The following is a 22,688-nucleotide window of genomic DNA, read 5'->3' as shown; positions in this document are numbered from 1 at the left end:
CCCTCCTCACCCCCATCCACAACCATCCTCACTCCCTCCCAGAACCCTCCTCACCCCCACCCACTACCATCCTCACCCTCATCAACAACCCTCCTCACTCCCAATCAACATTCTCTCCTCACCCTCACCCACAACCCTCCTCACCCCACCCACAACACTCCTCACCTCCATCCGCAACCCTCCTCACTCCCACCCACAACCCTCCTCACCCCACCCACAACCATCCTCACTCACACCCACAACCCTCCTCACCCCCACCCACAACCCTCCTCACCCCCACCCACAACCCTCCTGATCCCCACCCACATCCCTCCTCACCCCCATCCACAACCATCCTTACACCCCCCCACAACCCTCCTCACCCCCCACCACAACCCTCCTCACCCCCACCCACAACCCTCCAGATCCCCACCCACATCCCTCCTCACCTCCATCCACAACCATCCTCACACCCACCCACAACCCTCCTCACCCTCACCCATAACCCTCCTCACCCCCACCCACAACCCTCCTGATCCCCACCCAAATCCCTCCTCACCCCCATCCACAACCTTCCTCACACCCACCCACATCCCTCCTCACCCCCATCCACAACCATCCTCACTCCCTCCCAGAACCCTCCTCACCCCCACCCACAACCATCCTCACAGCCACCCACCACCCTCCTCTCCCCCACCCACAGCCCTCCTCCCCCACCCACAACAATCCACACCCCCACCAACAACCCTCTTCACAGCACCCACCACCTTCCTCACCCCCACCCACAACCCTCCTCACTCCCACTCACCATTCTCTCCTCACCCTCACCAAAAACCCTCCACTCCACACCCACAACAATCCTCACCTCTATCCACAACCCTCCTCACCCCCACACACAACCCTCCTCACCCCATCCACAACCATCCTCACACCCACCCACAACCCTCCTCACCCTCACCCATAACCCTCCTCACCCCCACCCACAACCCGCCTCATCCCCACCCACATCCCGCCGCACCCCATCCACAACCATCCTCACTCCCATCCAGAACCCTCCTCACCCCCACCCACAACCCTCCTCATCCCCACCCACATCCCTCCTCACCCCCATCCACAACCATCCTCACTCCCACCCAGAACCCTCATCACCCCCACCCACAACCCTCCTCACAGCAACCAACCACCTTCCTCACCCCCACCCACAACCCTCCTCACCCCACCCACCACCCTCCTCAACCCCACCCACAGCCCTCCTCCCCCCACCCACAACAATCTACACCCCCACCCACAACCCTCTTCACCCCACCCACCACCTTCCTCACCCCCACCCAAAACCCTTCTGACCTCCACCCACCACCCTCCTCACCCCCACCTATCATCCTCCTCATCCCCACTCACCATCCTCCTGACCCCCACCCACAACCCTCCTGACCCCCACTCACAACCCTCCTCACCCCGTCCCACAACCCTCGTCACCCTTCCACAACCCTCCTCACCCTACCCACAACCCTCCTGACCCCCAGTCACCACCCTCCTCACCGCAACCCACAACCCACCTCACTCCCACCCAAAACCTTCCTCACCCCCACCCACATCCCTCCTCATCCCCACCCACTATCATCCTCACCCACACCCACAACCCTCCTCACCCCGACCCACCACCCTCCTCACCCCCATCCACAACCATCCTCACTCCCACTCACCATTCTCTCCTCACAATTACCCACAACCCTTCTCACCCCACCCACAACACTCCTCACCTCCATCCACAACCCTCCTCACTCCCACCCACAACCCTCCTCACCCCACCCACAACCATCCTCACTCCCACCCAGAACCCTCCTCACCCCACGCACAACCCTTCTCACCCCCATCCACAACCATCCTCACACCCACCCACAACCCTCCTCACCCCCTCCCACAACCCTCCTCACCCCCACTCACAACCCTCCTGATCCCCACCCACATCGCTCCTCACCCCCATCCACAACCATCCTGACACCCACCCACATCCCTCCTCACCCCCATCCACAACCATCCTCACTCCCTCCCAGAACCCTCCTGATCCCCACCCACATCCCTCCTCACTTCCATCCACAACCATCCTCACACCCACCCACATCCCTCCTCACCCCCATCCACAACCATCCTCACTCCCTCCCAGAACCCTCCTCACCCCCACCCACTACCATCCTCACCCTCACCAACAACCCTCCTCACTCCCACTCACCATTCTCTCCTCACCCTCACCCACAACCCTCCTCACCCCTCCCACAACACTCCTCACCTCCATCCGCAACCCTCCTCACTCCCACCCACAACCCTCCTCACCCCACCCACAACCATCCTCACTCACACCCACAACCCTCCTCACCCCGACCCACAACCCTCCTCACCCCCATCCACAACCCTCCTGATCCCCACCCACATCCCTCTTCACCCCCATCCACAACCATCCTCACACCCACCCACATCCCTCCTCACCCCCTCCAACAACCCTCCTCACCCCCACACACAACCCTCCTGATCCCCACCCACATCCCTCCTCACCTCCATCCACATCCATCCTCACACCCACCCACAACCCTCCTCACCCTCACCCATAACCCTCCTCACCCCCACCCACAACCCTCCTGATCCCCACCCACATCCCTCCTGACCCCCATCCACAACCATCCTCACACCCACCCACATCCCTCGTCACCCCCATCCACAACCATCCTCACAGCCACCCACCACCCTCCTCTCCCCCACCCACAACCCTCCTCACCCCCACCCACCACCCTCCTCACCCCCACCCACAGCCCTCCTTACCCACTCACAACAATCCACACCCCCACCCACAACCCTCTTCACCCCACCCACCACCTTCCTCACCCCACCCAAAACCCTATTGACCCCCACCCACCACCCTCCTCACCCCCACCTATCACCCTCCTCACCCTCACTCACCCCCCTCCTCACCCCCACCCACAACCCTCCTCACCCAGTCCCTCAACCCTCGTCACCTCCCCACAACTCTCCTCACCCCCACCTATCACCCTCCTCACCCCCACTCACCACCCTCCTCACCCCCACCCAAAACCCTCCTGGCCCCCACCCATCACCCTCCTCACCCCCACCCACAGCCCTCCTTCCCCCACCCACAACAATCCACACCCCCACCCACAACCCACATCACCCCACCCACCACCTTCCTCACCCCCACCCAAAACCCTCCTGACCCCCACCCACCACCCTCCTCACCCCAGGTATCTCCCTCCTCACCCCCACTCACAACCCTCCTCATCCCCACCCACTACCCTCCTCACCCCCACCCACAACCCGCCTCACCCGCACCCACTACCCTCCTCACCCCCACCCACAGCCCTCCTCCCCCCACCCACAACAATCCACACCCAAACCAACAACCCTCTTCACCTCACCCACCACCTTCCTCACCCCCACCCACAACCCTCCTCCCTCCCACTCACCATTCTCTCTTCACCCTCACCAAAAACCCTCCACACGACACCCACAACCATCCTCACGTCTATCCAAAACCCTCCTCACCCCCACTCACAACCCTCCTCACCCCACCCACAACCATCCTCACTCACACCCACAACCCTCCTCACCTCCACCCACAACCCTCGTCTCCCCCACCCACAACCCTCCTCACCTCCACCCAGAACCCTCATCACCCCCACCCACAACCCTCCTCACCCCACCCACAACCCTCCTCACCCCCACCCACAGCCCTCCTCCCCCCACCCACAACAATCCACACCCCCACCCACAACCCTCTTCACCCCACCCACCACCTTCCTCACCCCCACCCAAAACGCTGCTGACCTCCACCCACCACCCTCCTCTCCCCCACCTATCATCCTCCACACCCCCACTCACCATCCTCCTCACCCCCACCCACAACCCTCCTGACCCCCACTCACAACCCACCTCACCCCCTCCCACAACCCTCGTCACCCAACCACAACCCACCACACCCAACCCACAACCCACCAGACCCCCACAAACCACCCTCCTCACCGCAACCCACAACCCTCCTCACTCCCACCCAAAACCTTCCTCACTCCCACCCAAAACCTTCCTCACCCCACCCACAACCATCCTCACAGCAACCCACCAACCTCCTCACCCCCACCCACAACCCTCCTCACCCCACCCACCACCCTCCTCATCCCCACCCACGGCCCTCCTCCCCCCACCCACAACAATCCACACCCCCACCCACAACCCTCTTCACCCCACCCACCACCTTCCTCACCCCCACCCAAAACCCTTCTGACCTCCACCCACCACCCTCCTCACCCCCACTTATCATCCTCGTCACCCCCACTCACCATCCTCCTCACCCCCACCCACAACCCTCTTGACCCCGACTCACAATCCTCCTCACCCCGTCCCACAACCCTCGTCACCCTTCCACAACCCTCCTCACCCTACCCACAACCCTCCTGACCCCCACTCAGCACCCTCCTCACCGCAACCCACAACCCTCCTCACTCCCACCCAAAACCTTCCTCACTCCCACCCACAACCCTCCTCATCCCCACCCACTACCATCCTCACCCACACCCACAACCCTCCTCACCCCGACCCACCACCCTCCTCACCCCCGCCCACAACCCTTCTCACTCCCACTCACCATTCTCTCCTCACCCTCACCCACAACCCTCCTCACCCCACCCACAACACTCCTCACCTCCATCAACAACCCTCCTCACTCCCACCCACAACCCTCCTCACCCCACCCACAACCATCCTCACTCACACCCACAACCCTCCTCACCCCCACCCACAGCCCTTCTCAACCCCATCCACAACCATCCTCACACGCACCCACAACCCTCCTCACCCTCTCCCACAACCATCCTCACCCCCACCCACAACCCTCCTGATCCCCACCCACATCCCTCCTCACCCCCATCCACAACCATCCTCTCACCTCCCACATCCCTCCTCACCCCCATCCACAGCCATCCTCACCCCCACCCAGAACCCTCCTGATCCCCACCCACATCCCTCCTCACCCCCATCCACAACCATCCTCACACCCACCCACATCACTCCTCACCTCCATCCGCAACCCTCCTCACTCCCTCCCAGAACCCTACTCACCCCCACCCACTACCATCCTCACCCACACCCACAACCCTCCTCACCCCGACCCACCACCCTCCTCACTCTCACCCACAACCCTCCTCACTCCCACTCACCATTCTCTCCTCACCTTCACCCACAACCCTCTCACCCCACCCACAACACTCCTCACCTCCATCCGCAACCCTCTTCACTCCCACCCACAACCCTCCTCACCCCACCCACAACCATCCTCACTCACACCCACGACCCTCCTCACCCCCACCCACAAGCCTCCTCACCCCCACCCACAACCCTCCTGATCCCCACCCACATCCTTCCTCACCCCCATCTACAACCATCCTCACACCCACCCACAACCCTCCTCACCCCCACCCACAACCCTCCTCACGCCCATCCAAAACCCTCCTGATCCCCACCCACATCCCTCCCCACCCCCATCCACAAATATCCTCACACCCACCCACATCCCTCCTCACCCCCATCCACAACCATCCTCACTCCCTCCCAGAACCCTCCTCACCCCCACCCACAACCATCCTCACAGCCACCCACCACCCTCCTCTCCCCCACCCACTACCCTCCTCACCCCCACCCACCACCCTCCTCACCCCCACCCACAGCCCTTCTCCCCCCACTCACAACAATCCACACCCCCACCCACAACCCTCTTCACCCCACCCACCACCTTCCTCACCCCCACCCAAAGCCCTCCTGACCCCCACCCACCACCCTCCTCACCCCCACCCATCATCCTCCTCACCCTCACTCACCGCCCTCCTCACCCCCACCCACAACCCTACTCACCCCCACCCACAACCCTCCTCACCCAGTCCCACAAAACTCGTCACCTCCCCACAACTCTCCTCACCCCCACCTATCACCCTCCTCACTCCCTCTCACCACCCTCCTCACCCCCACCCAAAACCCTCCTGGTCCCCACCCACCACCGTCCTCACCCCCACCAATCCCCCTCCTCACCCCCACCCACCACCCTCCTCACCCCCACCCACAACCCTCCTCACTCCCACAAACAGCCCTCCTTCCCCCACCCACAACAATCCACACCCCCACCCACAACCCTCTTCACTCCACCCACCACCTTTCTCACCCCCACCCAAAACCCTCCTGACCCCCACCCACCACCCTCCTCACCCCAGCTATCTCCCTCCTCACCCCCACTCACCACCCTCCTCATCCCCAGCCACTACCCTCCTCATCCCCACTCACAACCCTCCTCACCGCCACCCACAACCCACCTCACCCCCACCCACAACCCTCCTCACCCCCACATACAACCCTCCTCAACCCCACCCACAACCCACCTCACCCCCACTCACAACCCTCCTCACCCCCACCCACAACCCTCCTCACCCCCACCCACAACCCTCCTCACCCAACCCACAACCCTCCTCACCCCCACCCACAACCCTCCTCCCCCCCACCCACAACCCCTCCGTAACTTACGTAACCTCTGTTTAAAAAAATTAATTGGTGTTGCCTGCACCAGTGACTGAGGGTGTGATGTTACCTGCACCAGTGACTGATGGTGTGGTGTTACCTGCACCAGTGACTGAGGGTGTGATGTTACCTGCACCAGTGACTGATGGTGTGGTGTTACCTGCACCAGTGACTGATGGTGTGGTGTTACCTGCACCAGTGACTGATGGTGTGATGTTACCTGCACCAGTGACTGATGGTGTGGTGTTACCTGCACCAGTGACTGAGGGTGTGATGTTACCTGCACCAGTGACTGATGGTGTGGTGTTACCTGCACCAGTGACTGAGGGTGTGATGTTACCTGCACCAGTGACTGAGGGTGTGGTGTTACCTGCACCAGTGACTGAGGGTGTGATGTTACCTGCACCAGTGACTGATGGTGTGGTGTTACCTGCACCAGTGACTGATGGTGTGGTGTTACCTGCACCAGTGACTGATGGTGTGGTGTTACCTGCACCAGTGACTGAGGGTGTGATGTTACCTGCACCAGTGACTGAGGGTGTGGTGTTACCTGCACCAGTGACTGATGGTGTGGTGTTACCTGCACCAGTGACTGAGGGTGTGGTGTTACCTGCACCAGTGACTGATGGTGTGGTGTTACCTGCACCAGTGACTGATGGTGTGGTGTTACCTGTACCAGTGACTGATGGTGTGGTGTTACCTGTACCAGTGACTGAGGGTGTGGTGTTACCTGCACCAGTGACTGATGGTGTGGTGTTACCTGTACCAGTGACTGAGGGTGTGGTGTTACCTGTACCAGTGACTGATGGTGTGGTGTTACCTGCACCAGTGACTGATGGTGTGGTGTTACCTGCACCAGTGACTGATGGTGTGGTGTTACCTGTACCAGTGACTGAGGGTGTGGTGTTACCTGTACCAGTGACTGAGGGTGTGGTGTTACCTGTACCAGTGACTGAGGGTGTGGTGTTACCTGCACCAGTGACTGAGGGTGTGGTGTTACCTGCACCAGTGACTGAGAGTGTGGTGTTGCCTGCACCAGTGACTGAGGGTGTGGTGTTACCTGCACCAGTGACTGATGGTGTGGTGTTACCTGCAACAGTGACTGAGGGTGTGGTGTTACCTGCACCAGTGACTGAGGGTGTGGTGTTACCTGCACCAGTGACTGATGGTGTGGTGCTACCTGCACCAGTGACTGATGGTGTGGTGTTACCTGCACCAGTGACTGAGGGTGTGGTGTTACCTGCACCAGTGACTGAAGGTGTGATGTTACCTGCACCAGTGACTGATGGTGTGGTGTTACCTGCACCAGTGACTGAGGGTGTGGTGTTACCTGCACCAGTGACTGAGGGTGTGGTGTTACCTGCACCAGTGACTGATGGTGTGGTGTTACCTGCACCAGTGACTGATGGTGTGAGGGTGTGGTGTTACCTGCACCAGTGACTGATGGTGTGGTGTTACCTGCACCAGTGACTGATGGTGTGGTGTTACCTGCACCAGTGACTGAGGGTGTGGTGTTACCTGCACCAGTGACTGATGGTGTGAGGGTGTGGTGTTACCTGCACCAGTGACTGATGGTGTGGTGTTACCTGCAACAGTGACTGAGGGTGTGGTGTTACCTGCACCAGTGACTGAGGGTGTGGTGTTACCTGCACCAGTGACTGATGGTGTGGTGCTACCAGCACCAGTGACTGATGGTGTGGTGTTACCTGCACCAGTGACTGAGGGTGTGGTGTTACCTGCACCAGTGACTGAGGGTGTGATGTTACCTGCACCAGTGACTGATGGTGTGGTGTTACCTGCACCAGTGACTGAGGGTGTGGTGTTACCTGCACCAGTGACTGAGGGTGTGGTGTTACCTGCACCAGTGACTGATGGTGTGGTGTTACCTGCACCAGTGACTGATGGTGTGAGGGTGTGGTGTTACCTGCACCAGTGACTGATGGTGTGATGTTACCTGCACCAGTGACTGAGGGTGTGGTGCTACCTGCACCAGTGACTGATGGTGTGGTGTTACCTGCACCAGTGACTGATGGTGTGGTGTTGCTTGCACCAGTGACTGATGGTGTGGTGTTACCTGCACCAGTGACTGATGGTGTGGTGTTACCTGCACCAGTGACTGATGGTGTGGTGTTACCTGCACCAGTGACTGATGGTGTGGTGTTACCTGCACCAGTGACTGATGGTGTGGTGTTACCTGCACCAGTGACTGATGGTGTGGTGTTACCTGCACCAGTGACTGAGGGTGTGGTGTTACCTGCTCCAGTGACTGAGGGTGTGGTGTTACCTGCACCAGTGACTAAGGGTGTGGTGTTACCTGCACCAGTGACTGATGGTGTGGTGTTACCTGCACCAGTGACTGATGGTGTGGTGTTACCTGCACCAGTGACTGATGGTGTGGTGTTGCCTGCACCAGTGACTGATGGTGTGGTGTTACCTGCACCAGTGACTGATGGTGTGGTGTTACCTGCACCAGTGACTGAGGGTGTGGTGTTACCTGCACCAGTGACTGAGGGTGTGGTGTTACCTGCACCAGTGACTGAGGGTGTGGTGTTACCTGCACCAGTGACTGAGGGTGTGGTGTTACCTGCACCAGTGACTGAGGGTGTGGTGTTACCTGCACCAGTGACTGAGGTGTTTTGTGTTACCTGCACCAGTGACTGAGGGTGTGGTGTTACCTGCACCAGTGACTGAGGTGTTTGGTGTTACCTGCACCAGTGACTGATGGTGTGGTGTTACCTGCACCAGTGACTGATGGTGTGGTGTTACCTGCACCAGTGACTGATGGTGTGGTGCTACCTGCACCAGTGACTGATGGTGTGATGTTACCTGCACCAGTGACTGAGGGTGTGGTGTTACCTGCACTAGTGACTGAGGGTGTGGTGTTACCTGCACCAGTGACTGAGGGTGTGGTGTTACCTGCACCAGTGACTGATGGTGTGGTGTTACCTGCACCAGTGACTGATGGTGTGGTGTTACCTGCACCAATGACTGAGGGTGTGGTGTTACCTGCACCAGTGACTGATGGTGTGGTGTTACCTGCACCAGTGACTGATGGTGTGGTGTTACCTGCACCAGTGACTGAGGGTGTGGTGTTACCTGCACCAGTGACAGAGGGTGTGGTGTTGCCTGCACCAGTGACTGAGGGTCTGGTGTTACCTGCACCAGTGACTGATGGTGTGGTGTTACCTGCACCAGTGACTGATGGTGTGGTGTTACCTGCACCAGTGACTGATGGTGTGGTGTTACCTGCACCAGTGACTGAGGGTGTGGTGTTACCTGCACCAGTGACTGAGGGTGTGATGTTACCTGCACCAGTGACTGATGGTGTGGTGTTACCTGCACCAGTGACTGAGGGTGTGGTGTTACCTGCACCAGTGACTGATGGTGTGGTGTTACCTGCACCAGTGACTGATGGTGTGGTGTTACCTGCACCAGTGACTGATGGTGTGGTGTTACCTGCACCAGTGACTGAGGGTGTCGTGTTACCTGCACCAGTGACTGATGGTGTGGTGTTACCTGCAACAGTGACTGATGGTGTGGTGTTGTCTGTACCAGTGACTGATGGTGTGGTGTTACCTGCACCAGTGACTGATGGTGTGGTGTTGTCTGCACCAGTGACTGAGGGTGTGGTGTTACCTGCACCAGTGACTGATGGTGTGGTGTTGTCTGCACCAGTGACTGATGGTGTGGTGTTACCTGCACCAGTGACTGATGGTGTGGTGTTACCTGCACCAGTGACTGATGGTGTGGTGTTACCTGCAACAGTGACTGAGGGTGTGGTGTTACCTGCACCAGTGACTGATGGTGTGGTGTTACCTGCACCAGTGACTGAGGGTGTGGTGTTACCTGCACCAGTGACTGATGGTGTGGTGTTACCTGCACCAGTGACTGAGGGTGTGGTGTTACCTGCCCCAGTGACTGATGGTGTGGTGTTACCTGCACCAGTGACTGATTGTGTTGTGTTACCTGCACCAGTGACTGATGGTGTGGTGTTGCCTGCACTAGTGACTGATTTTCTGGTGTTACCTTCACCAGTGACTGATGGTGTGGTGTTACCTGCACCAGTGACTGATGGTGTGGTGTTACCTGCACCAGTGACTGATGATGTGGTGTTACCTGCACCAGTGACAGAGGGTGTGGTGTTGCCTGCACCAGTGACTGAGGGTCTGGTGTTACCTGCACCAGTGACTGATGGTGTGGTGTTACCTGCACCAGTGACTGATGGTGTGGTGTTACCTGCACCAGTGACTGATGGTGTTGTGTTACCTGCACCAGTGACTGAGGGTGTGGTGTTACCTGCACCAGTGACTGAGGGTGTGGTGTTACCTGCACCAGTGACTGAGGGTGTCGTGTTACCTGCACCAGTGACTGATGGTGTGGTGTTACCTGCACCAGTGACTGATTGTGTGGTGTTACCTGCACCAGTGACTGATGGTGTGGTGTTGCCTGCACTAGTGACTGATGTTGTGGTGTTACCTGCACCAGTGACTGATGGTGTGGTGTTACCTGCACCAGTGACTGATGGTGTGGTGTTGCCTGCACCAGTGACTGATGGTGTGGTGTTACCTGCACCAGTGACTGATGGTGTGGTGTTACCTGCACCAGTGACTGAGGGTGTGGTGTTACCTGCACCAGTGACTGAGGGTGTGGTGTTACCTGCACCAGTGACTGAGGGTGTGGTGTTACCTGCACCAGTGACTGAGGGTGTGGTGTTACCTGCACCAGTGACTGAGGGTGTGGTGTTACCTGCACCAGTGACTGAGGTGTTTGGTGTTACCTGCACCAGTGACTGAGGGTGTGGTGTTACCTGCACCAGTGACTGAGGTGTTTGGTGTTACCTGCACCAGTAACTGATGGTGTGGTGTTACCTGCACCAGTGACTGATGGTGTGGTGTTACCTGCACCAGTGACTGATGGTGTGGTGCTACCTGCACCAGTGACTGATGGTGTGATGTTACCTGCACCAGTGACTGAGGGTGTGGTGTTACCTGCACCAGTGACTGAGGGTGTGGTGTTACCTGCACCAGTGACTGAGGGTGTGGTGTTACCTGCACCAGTGACTGATGGTGTGGTGTTACCTGCACCAGTGACTGATTGTGTGGTGTTACCTGCACCAATGACTGAGGGTGTGGTGTTACCTGCACCAGTGACTGATGGTGTGGTGTTACCTGCACCAGTGACTGATGGTGTGGTGTTACCTGCACCAGTGACTGGGGTGTGGTGTTACCTGCACCAGTGACAGAGGGTGTGGTGTTGCCTGCACCAGTGACTGAGGGTCTGGTGTTACCTGCACCAGTGACTGATGGTGTGGTGTTACCTGCACCAGTGACTGATGGTGTGGTGTTACCTGCACCAGTGACTGATGGTGTGGTGTTACCTGCACCAGTGACTGAGGGTGTGGTGTTACCTGCACCAGTGACTGAGGGTGTGATGTTACCTGCACCAGTGACTGATGGTGTGGTGTTACCTGCACCAGTGACTGAGGGTGTGGTGTTACCTGCACCAGTGACTGATGGTGTGGTGTTACCTGCACCAGTGACTGATGGTGTGGTGTTACCTGCACCAGTGACTGATGGTGTGGTGTTACCTGCACCAGTGACTGAGGGTGTCGTGTTACCTGCACCAGTGACTGATGGTGTGGTGTTACCTGCAACAGTGACTGATGGTGTGGTGTTGTCTGTACCAGTGACTGATGGTGTGGTGTTACCTGCACCAGTGACTGATGGTGTGGTGTTGTCTGCACCAGTGACTGAGGGTGTGGTGTTACCTGCACCAGTGACTGATGGTGTGGTGTTGTCTGCACCAGTGACTGATGGTGTGGTGTTACCTGCACCAGTGACTGATGGTGTGGTGTTACCTGCACCAGTGACTGATGGTGTGGTGTTACCTGCAACAGTGACTGAGGGTGTGGTGTTACCTGCACCAGTGACTGATGGTGTGGTGTTACCTGCACCAGTGACTGAGGGTGTGGTGTTACCTGCACCAGTGACTGATGGTGTGGTGTTACCTGCACCAGTGACTGAGGGTGTGGTGTTACCTGCACCAGTGACTGATGGTGTGGTGTTACCTCCACCAGTGACTGATTGTGTGGTGTTACCTGCACCAGTGACTGATGGTGTGGTGTTGCCTGCACTAGTGACTGATGTTGTGGTGTTACCTTCACCAGTGACTGATGGTGTGGTGTTACCTGCACCAGTGACTGATGGTGTGGTGTTACCTGCACCAATGACTGATGGTGTGGTGTTACCTGCACCAGTGACTGATGATGTGGTGTTACCTGCACTAGTGACTGATGGTGTGGTGTTACCTGCACCAGTGACTGATGGTGTGGTGTTACCTGCACCAGTGACTGAGGGTGTGGTGTTACCTGCACCAGAGACTGGTGGTGTGTTACCTGCACCAGTGACTGATGGTGTGGTGTTACCTGCACCAGTGACTGAGGGTGTGATGTTACCTGCACCAGTGACTGAGGGTGTGGTGTTACTTGCACCAGTGACTGATGGTGTGGTGTTACCTGCACCAGTGACTGATGGTGTGGTGTTACCTGCACCAGTGACTGATGGTGTGGTGTTACCTGCACCAGTGACTGATGGTGTGGTGTTACCTGCACCAGTGACTGAGGGTGTGGTGTTACCTGCACCAGTGACTGAGGGTGTGATGTTACCTGCACCAGTGACTGAGGGTGTGGTGTTACATGCACCAGTGACTGAGGGTGTGGTGTTACCTGCACCAGTGACTGATGGTGTGGTGTTACCTGCACCAGTGACTGAGGGTGTGGTGTTACCTGCACCAGTGACTGATGGTGTATTGTTACCTGCACCAGTGACTGATGGTGTGGTGTTACCTGCACTAGTGACTGATGGTGTGGTGTTACCTGCACCAATGACTGAGGGTGTGGTGTTACCTGCACCAGTGACTGATGGTGTGGTGTTACCTGCACCAGTGACTGATGGTGTGGTGTTACCTGCACCAGTGACTGAGGGTGTGGTGTTACCTGCACCAGTGACAGAGGGTGTGGTGTTGCCTGCACCAGTGACTGAGGGTCTGGTGTTACCTGCACCAGTGACTGATGGTGTGGTGTTACCTGCACCAGTGACTGATGGTGTGGTGTTACCTGCACCAGTGACTGATGGTGTGGTGTTACCTGCACCAGTGACTGAGGGTGTGGTGTTACTTGCACCAGTGACTGAGGGTGTGATGTTACCTGCACCAGTGACTGATGGTGTGGTGTTACCTGCACCAGTGACTGAGGGTGTGGTGTTACCTGCACCAGTGACTGATGGTGTGGTGTTACCTGCACCAGTGACTGATGGTGTGGTGTTACCTGCACCAGTGACTGATGGTGTGGTGTTACCTGCACCAGTGACTGAGGGTGTCGTGTTACCTGCACCAGTGACTGATGGTGTGGTGTTACCTGCAACAGTGACTGATGGTGTGGTGTTACCTGCACCAGTGACTGAGGGTGTGGTGTTACCTGCAGCAGTGACTGATGGTGTGGTGTTACCTGCACCAGTGACTGAGGGTGTGGTGTTACCTGCACCAGTGACTGATGGTGTGGTGTTACCTGCACCAGTGACTGATTGTGTGGTGTTACCTGCACCAGTGACTGATGGTGTGGTGTTGCCTGCACTAGTGACTGATGTTGTGGTGTTACCTTCACCAGTGACTGATGGTGTGGTGTTACCTGCACCAGTGACTGATGGTGTGGTGTTACCTGCACCAGTGACTGATGGTGTGGTGTTACCTGCACCAGTGACTGATGATGTGGTGTTACCTGCACTAGTGACTGATGGTGTGGTGTTACGTGCACCAGTGACTGATGGTGTGGTGTTACCTGCACCAGTGACTGAGGGTGTGGTGTTACCTGCACCAGTGACTGATGGTGTGGTGTTACCTGCACCAGTGACTGATGGTGTGGTGTTACCTGCACCAGTGACTGAGGGTGTGATGTTACCTGCACCAGTGACTGAGGGTGTGGTGTTACCTGCACCAGTGACTGATGGTGTGGTGTTACCTGCACCAGTGACTGATGGTGTGGTGTTACCTGCACCAGTGACTGATGGTGTGGTGTTACCTGCACCAGTGACTGATGGTGTGGTGTTACCTGCACCAGTGACTGAGGGTGTGGTGTTACCTGCACCAGTGACTGAAGGTGTGATGTTACCTGCACCAGTGACTGAGGGTGTGGTGTTACCTGCACCAGTGACTGAGGGTGTGGTGTTACCTGCACCAGTGACTGATGGTGTGGTGTTACCTGCACCAGTGACTGAGGGTGTGGTGTTACCTGCACCAGTGACTGAGGGTGTGGTGTTACCTGCACCAGTGACTGATGGTGTGGTGTTACCTGCACCAGTGACTGAGGGTGTGGTGTTACCTGCACCAGTGACTGATGGTGTGGTGTTGCCTGCACCAGTGACTGAGGGTGATGTGTTACCTGCACCAGTGACTGATGGTGTGGTGTTACCTGCACCAGTGACTGAGGGTGTGGTGTTACCTGCACCAGTGACTGAGGGTGTGGTGTTACCTGCACCAGTGACTGAGGGTGTGGTGTTACTTGCACCAGTGACTGAGGGTGTGAGGGTGTGGTGTTGCTTGCACCAGTGACTGAGGGTGTGGTGTTACCTGTACCAGTGACTGATGGTGTGGTGTTACCTGCACCAGTGACTGAGGGTGTGGTGTTACCTGCACCAGTGACTGAGGGTGTGGTGTTACCTGCACCAGTGACTGATGGTGTGGTGTTACCTGCACCAGTGACTGAGGGTGTGGTGTTACCTGCACCAGTGACTGATGGTGTGGTGTTACCTGCACCAGTGACTGATGGTGTGATGTTACCTGCACCAGTGACTGATGGTGTGATGTTACCTGCACCAGTGACTGATGGTGTGGTGTTACCTGCACCAGTGACTGATGGTGTGGTGTTACCTGCACCAGTGACTGATGGTGTGATGTTACCTGCACCAGTGACTGATGGTGTGGTGTTACCTGCACCAGTGACTGATGGTGTGATGTTACATGCACCAGTGACTGATGGTGTGGTGTTACCTGCACCAGTGACTGATGGTGTGATGTTACCTGCACCAGTGACTGATGGTGTGGTGTTACCTTCACCAGTGACTGATGGTGTGGTGTTACCTGCACCAGTGACTGATGGTGTGATGTTACCTGCACCAGTGACTGAGGGTGTGATGTTACCTGCACCAGTGACTGATGGTGTGGTGTTACCTGCACCAGTGACTGATGGTGTGGTGTTACCTGCACCAGTGACTGATGGTGTGGTGTTACCTGCACCAGTGACTGATGGTGTGGTGTTACCTGCACCAGTAACTGAGAGTGTGGTGTTACCTGCACCAGTGACTGATGGTGTGGTGTTACCTGCACCAGTGACTGATGGTGTGGTGTTACCTGCACCAGTGACTGAGGGTGTGGTGTTACCTGCACCAGTGACTGAGGGTGTGGTGTTACCTGCACCAGTGACTGAGAGTGTGGTGTTACCTGCACCAGTGACTGAGGGTGTGATGTTACCTGCACCAGTGACTGATGGTGTGGTGTTAACTGCACCAGTGACTGAGGGTGTGGTGTTACCTGCACCAGTGACTGATGGTGTGGTGTTACCTGCACCAGTGACTGATGGTGTGGTGTTACCTGTACCAGTGACTGAGGGTGTGATCTTACCTGCACCAGTGACTGATGGTGTGGTGTTACCTGCACCAGTGACTGATGGTGTGGTGTTACCTGCACCAGTGACTGATGGTGTGGTGTTACCTGCACCAGTGACTGATGGTGTGGTGTTACCTGCACCAGTGACTGATGGTGTGGTGTTACCTGCACCAGTGACTGATGGTGTGGTGTTACCTGCACCAGTGACTGAGGGTGTGGTGTTACCTGCACCAGTGACTGAGGGTGTGGTGTTGCCTGCACCAGTGACTGAGGGTGTGGTGTTACCTGCACCAGTGACTGAGGGTGTGGTGTTGCCTGCACCAGTGACTGAGGGTGTGGTGTTACCTGCACCAGTGACTGATGGTGTGGTGTTACCTGCACCAGTGACTGATGGTGTGGTGTTACCTGCACCAGTGACTGAGGGTGTGGTGTTGCTTGCACCAGTGACTGAGGGTGTGGTGTTACCTGCACCAGTGACTGAGGGTGTGGTGTTACCTGCACCAGTGGCTGAGAGTGTGGTGTTACCTGCACCCATGACTGAGGGTGTGATGTTACCTGCACCAGTGACTGATGGTGTGGTGTTACCTGCACCAGTGACTGATGGTGTGGTGTTACCTGCACCAGTGACTGATGGTGTGGTGTTACCTGCACCAGTGACTGAGGGTGTGGTGTTACCTGCACCAGTGACTGAAGGTGTGATGTTACCTGCACCAGTGACTGAGGGTGTGGTGTTACCTGCACCAGTGACTGATGGTGTGGTGTTACCTGCACCAGTGACTGATGGTGTGGTGTTACCTGCACCAGTGACTGATGGTGTGGTGTTACCTGCACCAGTGACTGAGGGTGTGGTGTTACCTGCACCAGTGACTGAAGGTGTGATGTTACCTGCACCAGTGACTGAGGGTGTGGTGTTACCTGCACCAGTGACTGAGGGTGTGGTGTTACCTGCACCAGTGACTGATGGTGTGGTGTTACCTGCACCAGTGACTGAGGGTGTGGTGTTACCTGCACCAGTGACTGAGGGTGTGGTGTTACCTGCACCAGTGACTGATGGTGTGGTGTTACCTGCACCAGTGACTGAGGGTGTGGTGTTACCTGCACCAGTGACTGATGGTGTGGTGTTGCCTGCACCAGTGACTGAGGGTGATGTGTTACCTGCACCAGTGACTGATGGTGTGGTGTTACCTGCACCAGTGACTGAGGGTGTGGTGTTACCTGCACCAGTGACTGAGGGTGTGGTGTTACCTGCACCAGTGACTGAGGGTGTGGTGTTACTTGCACCAGTGACTGAGGGTGTGAGGGTGTGGTGTTGCTTGCACCAGTGACTGAGGGTGTGGTGTTACCTGTACCAGTGACTGATGGTGTGGTGTTACCTGCACCAGTGACTGAGGGTGTGGTGTTACCTGCACCAGTGACTGAGGGTGTGGTGTTACCTGCACCAGTGACTGATGGTGTGGTGTTACCTGCACCAGTGACTGAGGGTGTGGTGTTACCTGCACCAGTGACTGATGGTGTGGTGTTACCTGCACCAGTGACTGATGGTGTGATGTTACCTGCACCAGTGACTGATGGTGTGATGTTACCTGCACCAGTGACTGATGGTGTGGTGTTACCTGCACCAGTGACTGATGGTGTGGTGTTACCTGCACCAGTGACTGATGGTGTGATGTTACCTGCACCAGTGACTGATGGTGTGGTGTTACCTGCACCAGTGACTGATGGTGTGATGTTACATGCACCAGTGACTGATGGTGTGGTGTTACCTGCACCAGTGACTGATGGTGTGATGTTACCTGCACCAGTGACTGATGGTGTGGTGTTACCTTCACCAGTGACTGATGGTGTGGTGTTACCTGCACCAGTGACTGATGGTGTGATGTTACCTGCACCAGTGACTGAGGGTGTGATGTTACCTGCACCAGTGACTGATGGTGTGGTGTTACCTGCACCAGTGACTGATGGTGTGGTGTTACCTGCACCAGTGACTGATGGTGTGGTGTTACCTGCACCAGTGACTGATGGTGTGGTGTTACCTGCACCAGTAACTGAGAGTGTGGTGTTACCTGCACCAGTGACTGATGGTGTGGTGTTACCTGCACCAGTGACTGATGGTGTGGTGTTACCTGCACCAGTGACTGAGGGTGTGGTGTTACCTGCACCAGTGACTGAGGGTGTGGTGTTACCTGCACCAGTGACTGAGAGTGTGGTGTTACCTGCACCAGTGACTGAGGGTGTGATGTTACCTGCACCAGTGACTGATGGTGTGGTGTTAACTGCACCAGTGACTGAGGGTGTGGTGTTACCTGCACCAGTGACTGATGGTGTGGTGTTACCTGCACCAGTGACTGATGGTGTGGTGTTACCTGTACCAGTGACTGAGGGTGTGATCTTACCTGCACCAGTGACTGATGGTGTGGTGTTACCTGCACCAGTGACTGATGGTGTGGTGTTACCTGCACCAGTGACTGATGGTGTGGTGTTACCTGCACCAGTGACTGATGGTGTGGTGTTACCTGCACCAGTGACTGATGGTGTGGTGTTACCTGCACCAGTGACTGATGGTGTGGTGTTACCTGCACCAGTGACTGAGGGTGTGGTGTTACCTGCACCAGTGACTGAGGGTGTGGTGTTGCCTGCACCAGTGACTGAGGGTGTGGTGTTACCTGCACCAGTGACTGAGGGTGTGGTGTTGCCTGCACCAGTGACTGAGGGTGTGGTGTTACCTGCACCAGTGACTGATGGTGTGGTGTTACCTGCACCAGTGACTGATGGTGTGGTGTTACCTGCACCAGTGACTGAGGGTGTGGTGTTGCTTGCACCAGTGACTGAGGGTGTGGTGTTACCTGCACCAGTGACTGAGGGTGTGGTGTTACCTGCACCAGTGGCTGAGAGTGTGGTGTTACCTGCACCCATGACTGAGGGTGTGATGTTACCTGCACCAGTGACTGATGTTGTGGTGTTAACTACACCAGTGACTGAGGGTGTGGTGTTACCTGCACCAGTGACTGAGGGTGTGGTGTTACCTGCACCAGTGACTGAGAGTGTGGTGTTACCTGCACCAGTGACTGAGGGTGTGATGTTACCTGCACCAGTGACTGATGGTGTGGTGTTGCTTGCACCAGTGACTGAGGGTGTGGTGTTACCTGCACCAGTGACTGAGGGTGTGGTGTTACCTGCACCAGTGACTGAGGGTGTGGTGTTACCTGCACCAGTGACTGAGGGTGTGGTGTTACCTGCACCAGTGACTGAGGGTGTGGTGTTGCTTGCACCAGTGACTGAGGGTGTGGTGTTACCTGCACCAGTGACTGAGGGTGTCGTGTTACCTGCACCAGTGACTGAGGGTGTCGTGTTACCTGCACCAGTGACTGAGGGTGTGGTGTTACCTGCACCAGTGACTGAGGGTGTGGTGTTACCTGCACCAGTGACTGATGGTGTGGTGTTGCTTGCACCAGTGACTGAGGGTGTGGTGTTACCTGCACCAGTGACTGAGGGTGTGGTGTTACCTGCACCAGTGACTGAGGGTGTGGTGTTACCTGCACCAGTGACTGAGGGTGTGGTGTTACCTGCACCAGTGACTGAGGGTGTGGTGTTACCTGCACCAGTGACTGAGGGTGTGGTGTTACCTGCACCAGTGACTGAGGTGTTTGGTGTTACCTGCACCAGTGACTGAGGTATTTGATGTTACCTGCAGGACCGACGCTCCAGCATACACCTGGGACTTCGACAACAACTCTGCCGTGGTGTTCAACTCCTCGACCACAGACACCGCTGGAGGAGGAAGGAACGACGACGCAGGCGAGGAAGACGCAGCAACAGCAGGCAACGAGGACTCAGCAGGCAACGAGGACTCAGCAGGCAACGAGGACGAAGGACTCTCAGCGTCAAGCAGAGAGCCACCTCTCACTCTGTCACTCTTCGCCAGAGGCCACACGCGAGCTATCAAGACCTACCTGGTAGCTCAGGAGGTAGACAAACTGACGTACATGTTTCCCTGCGGACTAGTGGTGCAGGGAGGAGCTCATTTCTTCAGGTAAGTCACACACTTACCTTCCTTCAACCCAAGGTCCCGAGGTCAATCCTGGGGAAGGTGACGGTCTTCATAATACATTGTGTCAATGTTCGACTCTACTACCTCACACTACTACCTCACACTACTACCTCACACTACTACCTCACACTACTACCTCACACTACTACCTCACACTACTACCTCACACTACTACCTCACACTACTACCTCACACTACTACCTCACACTACTACCACACACTACTACCACACACTACTACCACACACTACTACCTCACACTACTACCTCACACTACTACCTCACACTACTACCTCACACTACTACCTCACACTACTACCTCACACTACTACCTCACACTACTACCTCACACTACTACCTCACACTACTACCTCACACTACTACCTCACACTACTACCTCACACTACTACCTCACACTACTACCTCACACTACTACCTCACACTACTACCTCACACTACTACCTCACACTACTACCCCACACGACTACCTCACACTACGACCTCACACTACTCCCTCACACTACTACCTCACACTACTACCTCACACTACTACCTCACACTACTACCTCACACTACTACCTCACACTACTACCTCACACTACTACCTCACACTACTACCTCACACTACTACCACACACTACTACCTCACACTACTACCTCACACTACTACCTCACACTACTACCTCACACTACTACCTCACACTACTACCTCACACTACTACCTCACACTACTACCACACACTACTACCTCACACTACTACCTCACACTACTACCTCACACTACTACCTCACACTACTACCTCACACTACTACCTCACACTACTACCTCACACTACTACCTCACACTACTACCTCACACTACTACCACACACTACTACCACACACTACTACCTCACACTACTACCACACACTACTACCACACACTACTACCTCACACTACTACCACACACTACTACCACACACTACTACACTACTACCACACACTACTACCACACACTACTACTACCACACACTACACTACTACCTCACACTACTACCACACACTACTACCACACACTACTACCTCACACTACTACCACACACTACTACCACACACTACTACCTCACACTACTACCTCACACTACTACCTCACACTACTACCTCACACTACTACCACACACTACTACCACACACTACTACCTCACACTACTACCACACACTACTACCACACACTACTACCTCACACTACTACCACACACTACTACCACACACTACTACCTCACACTACTACCACACACTACTACCACACACTACTACCTACCACACACTACTACCACACACTACTACCACACACTACTACCACACACTACTACCACACACTACTACCACACACTACTACAACACACTACTACCACACACTACTACCACACACTACTACCACACACTACTACCTCACACTACTACCTCACACTACTACCACACACTACTACCACACACTACTACCTCACACTACTACCACACACTACTACCACACACTACTACCACACACTACTACCACACACTACTACCACACACTACTACCACACACTACTACCACACACTACTACCACACACTACTACCTCACACTACTACCACACACTACTACCACACACTACTACCTCACACTACTACCTCACACTACTACCTCACACTACTACCTCACACTACTACCTCACACTACTACCACACACTACTACCACACACTACTACCTCACACTACTACCACACACTACTACCACACACTACTACCACACACTACTACTACACTACTACCACACACTACTACCACACACTACTACCACACACTACTACCACACACTACTACCTCACACTACTACCACACACTACTACCACACACTACTACTACTACCTCACACTACTACCACACACTACTACCACACACTACTACCACACACTACTACCACACACTACTACCACACACTACTACCACACACTACTACCACACACTACTACCACACACTACTACCACACACTACTACCACACACTACTACCACACACTACTACCTCACACTACTACCACACACTACTACCACACACTACTACCTCACACTACTACCACACACTACTACCACACACTACTACCACACACTACTACCACACACTACTACCACACACTACTACCACACACTACTACAACACACTACTACCACACACTACTACCACACACTACTACCACACACTACTACCTCACACTACTACCTCACACTACTACCACACACTACTACCACACACTACTACCACACACTACTACCACACACTACTACCACACACTACTACCACACACTACTACCTCACACTACTACCACACACTACTACCACACACTACTACCACACACTACTACCTCACACTACTACCACACACTACTACTACCACACACTACTACCACACACTACTACCA

The 22,688-nt window shown here is 55.8% G+C and overlaps 1 protein-coding gene across 1 annotated transcript in view; it reads left to right on the top strand.

The window, feature by feature from the left end:
• Nucleotides 1-22,688, top strand: part of LOC138852975 (uncharacterized) — a 501,217-nt gene that overhangs the window by 123,328 nt on the left and 355,201 nt on the right. The window contains exon 2 of the mRNA XM_070086859.1: nt 19,892-20,230. Coding sequence (XP_069942960.1) covers nt 19,892-20,230 — 339 coding nt within the window. The remainder of the gene's footprint in view (nt 1-19,891; nt 20,231-22,688) is intronic.

This window comes from Cherax quadricarinatus, chromosome 20 (assembly GCF_038502225.1).
Source record: "Cherax quadricarinatus isolate ZL_2023a chromosome 20, ASM3850222v1, whole genome shotgun sequence".
NCBI classification, from domain to species: Eukaryota; Metazoa; Arthropoda; class Malacostraca; order Decapoda; family Parastacidae; genus Cherax; species Cherax quadricarinatus.
The sequence above is the reverse complement of the archived record's forward strand: the minus strand, read 5'-3'. Positions and strand labels throughout refer to the sequence as shown.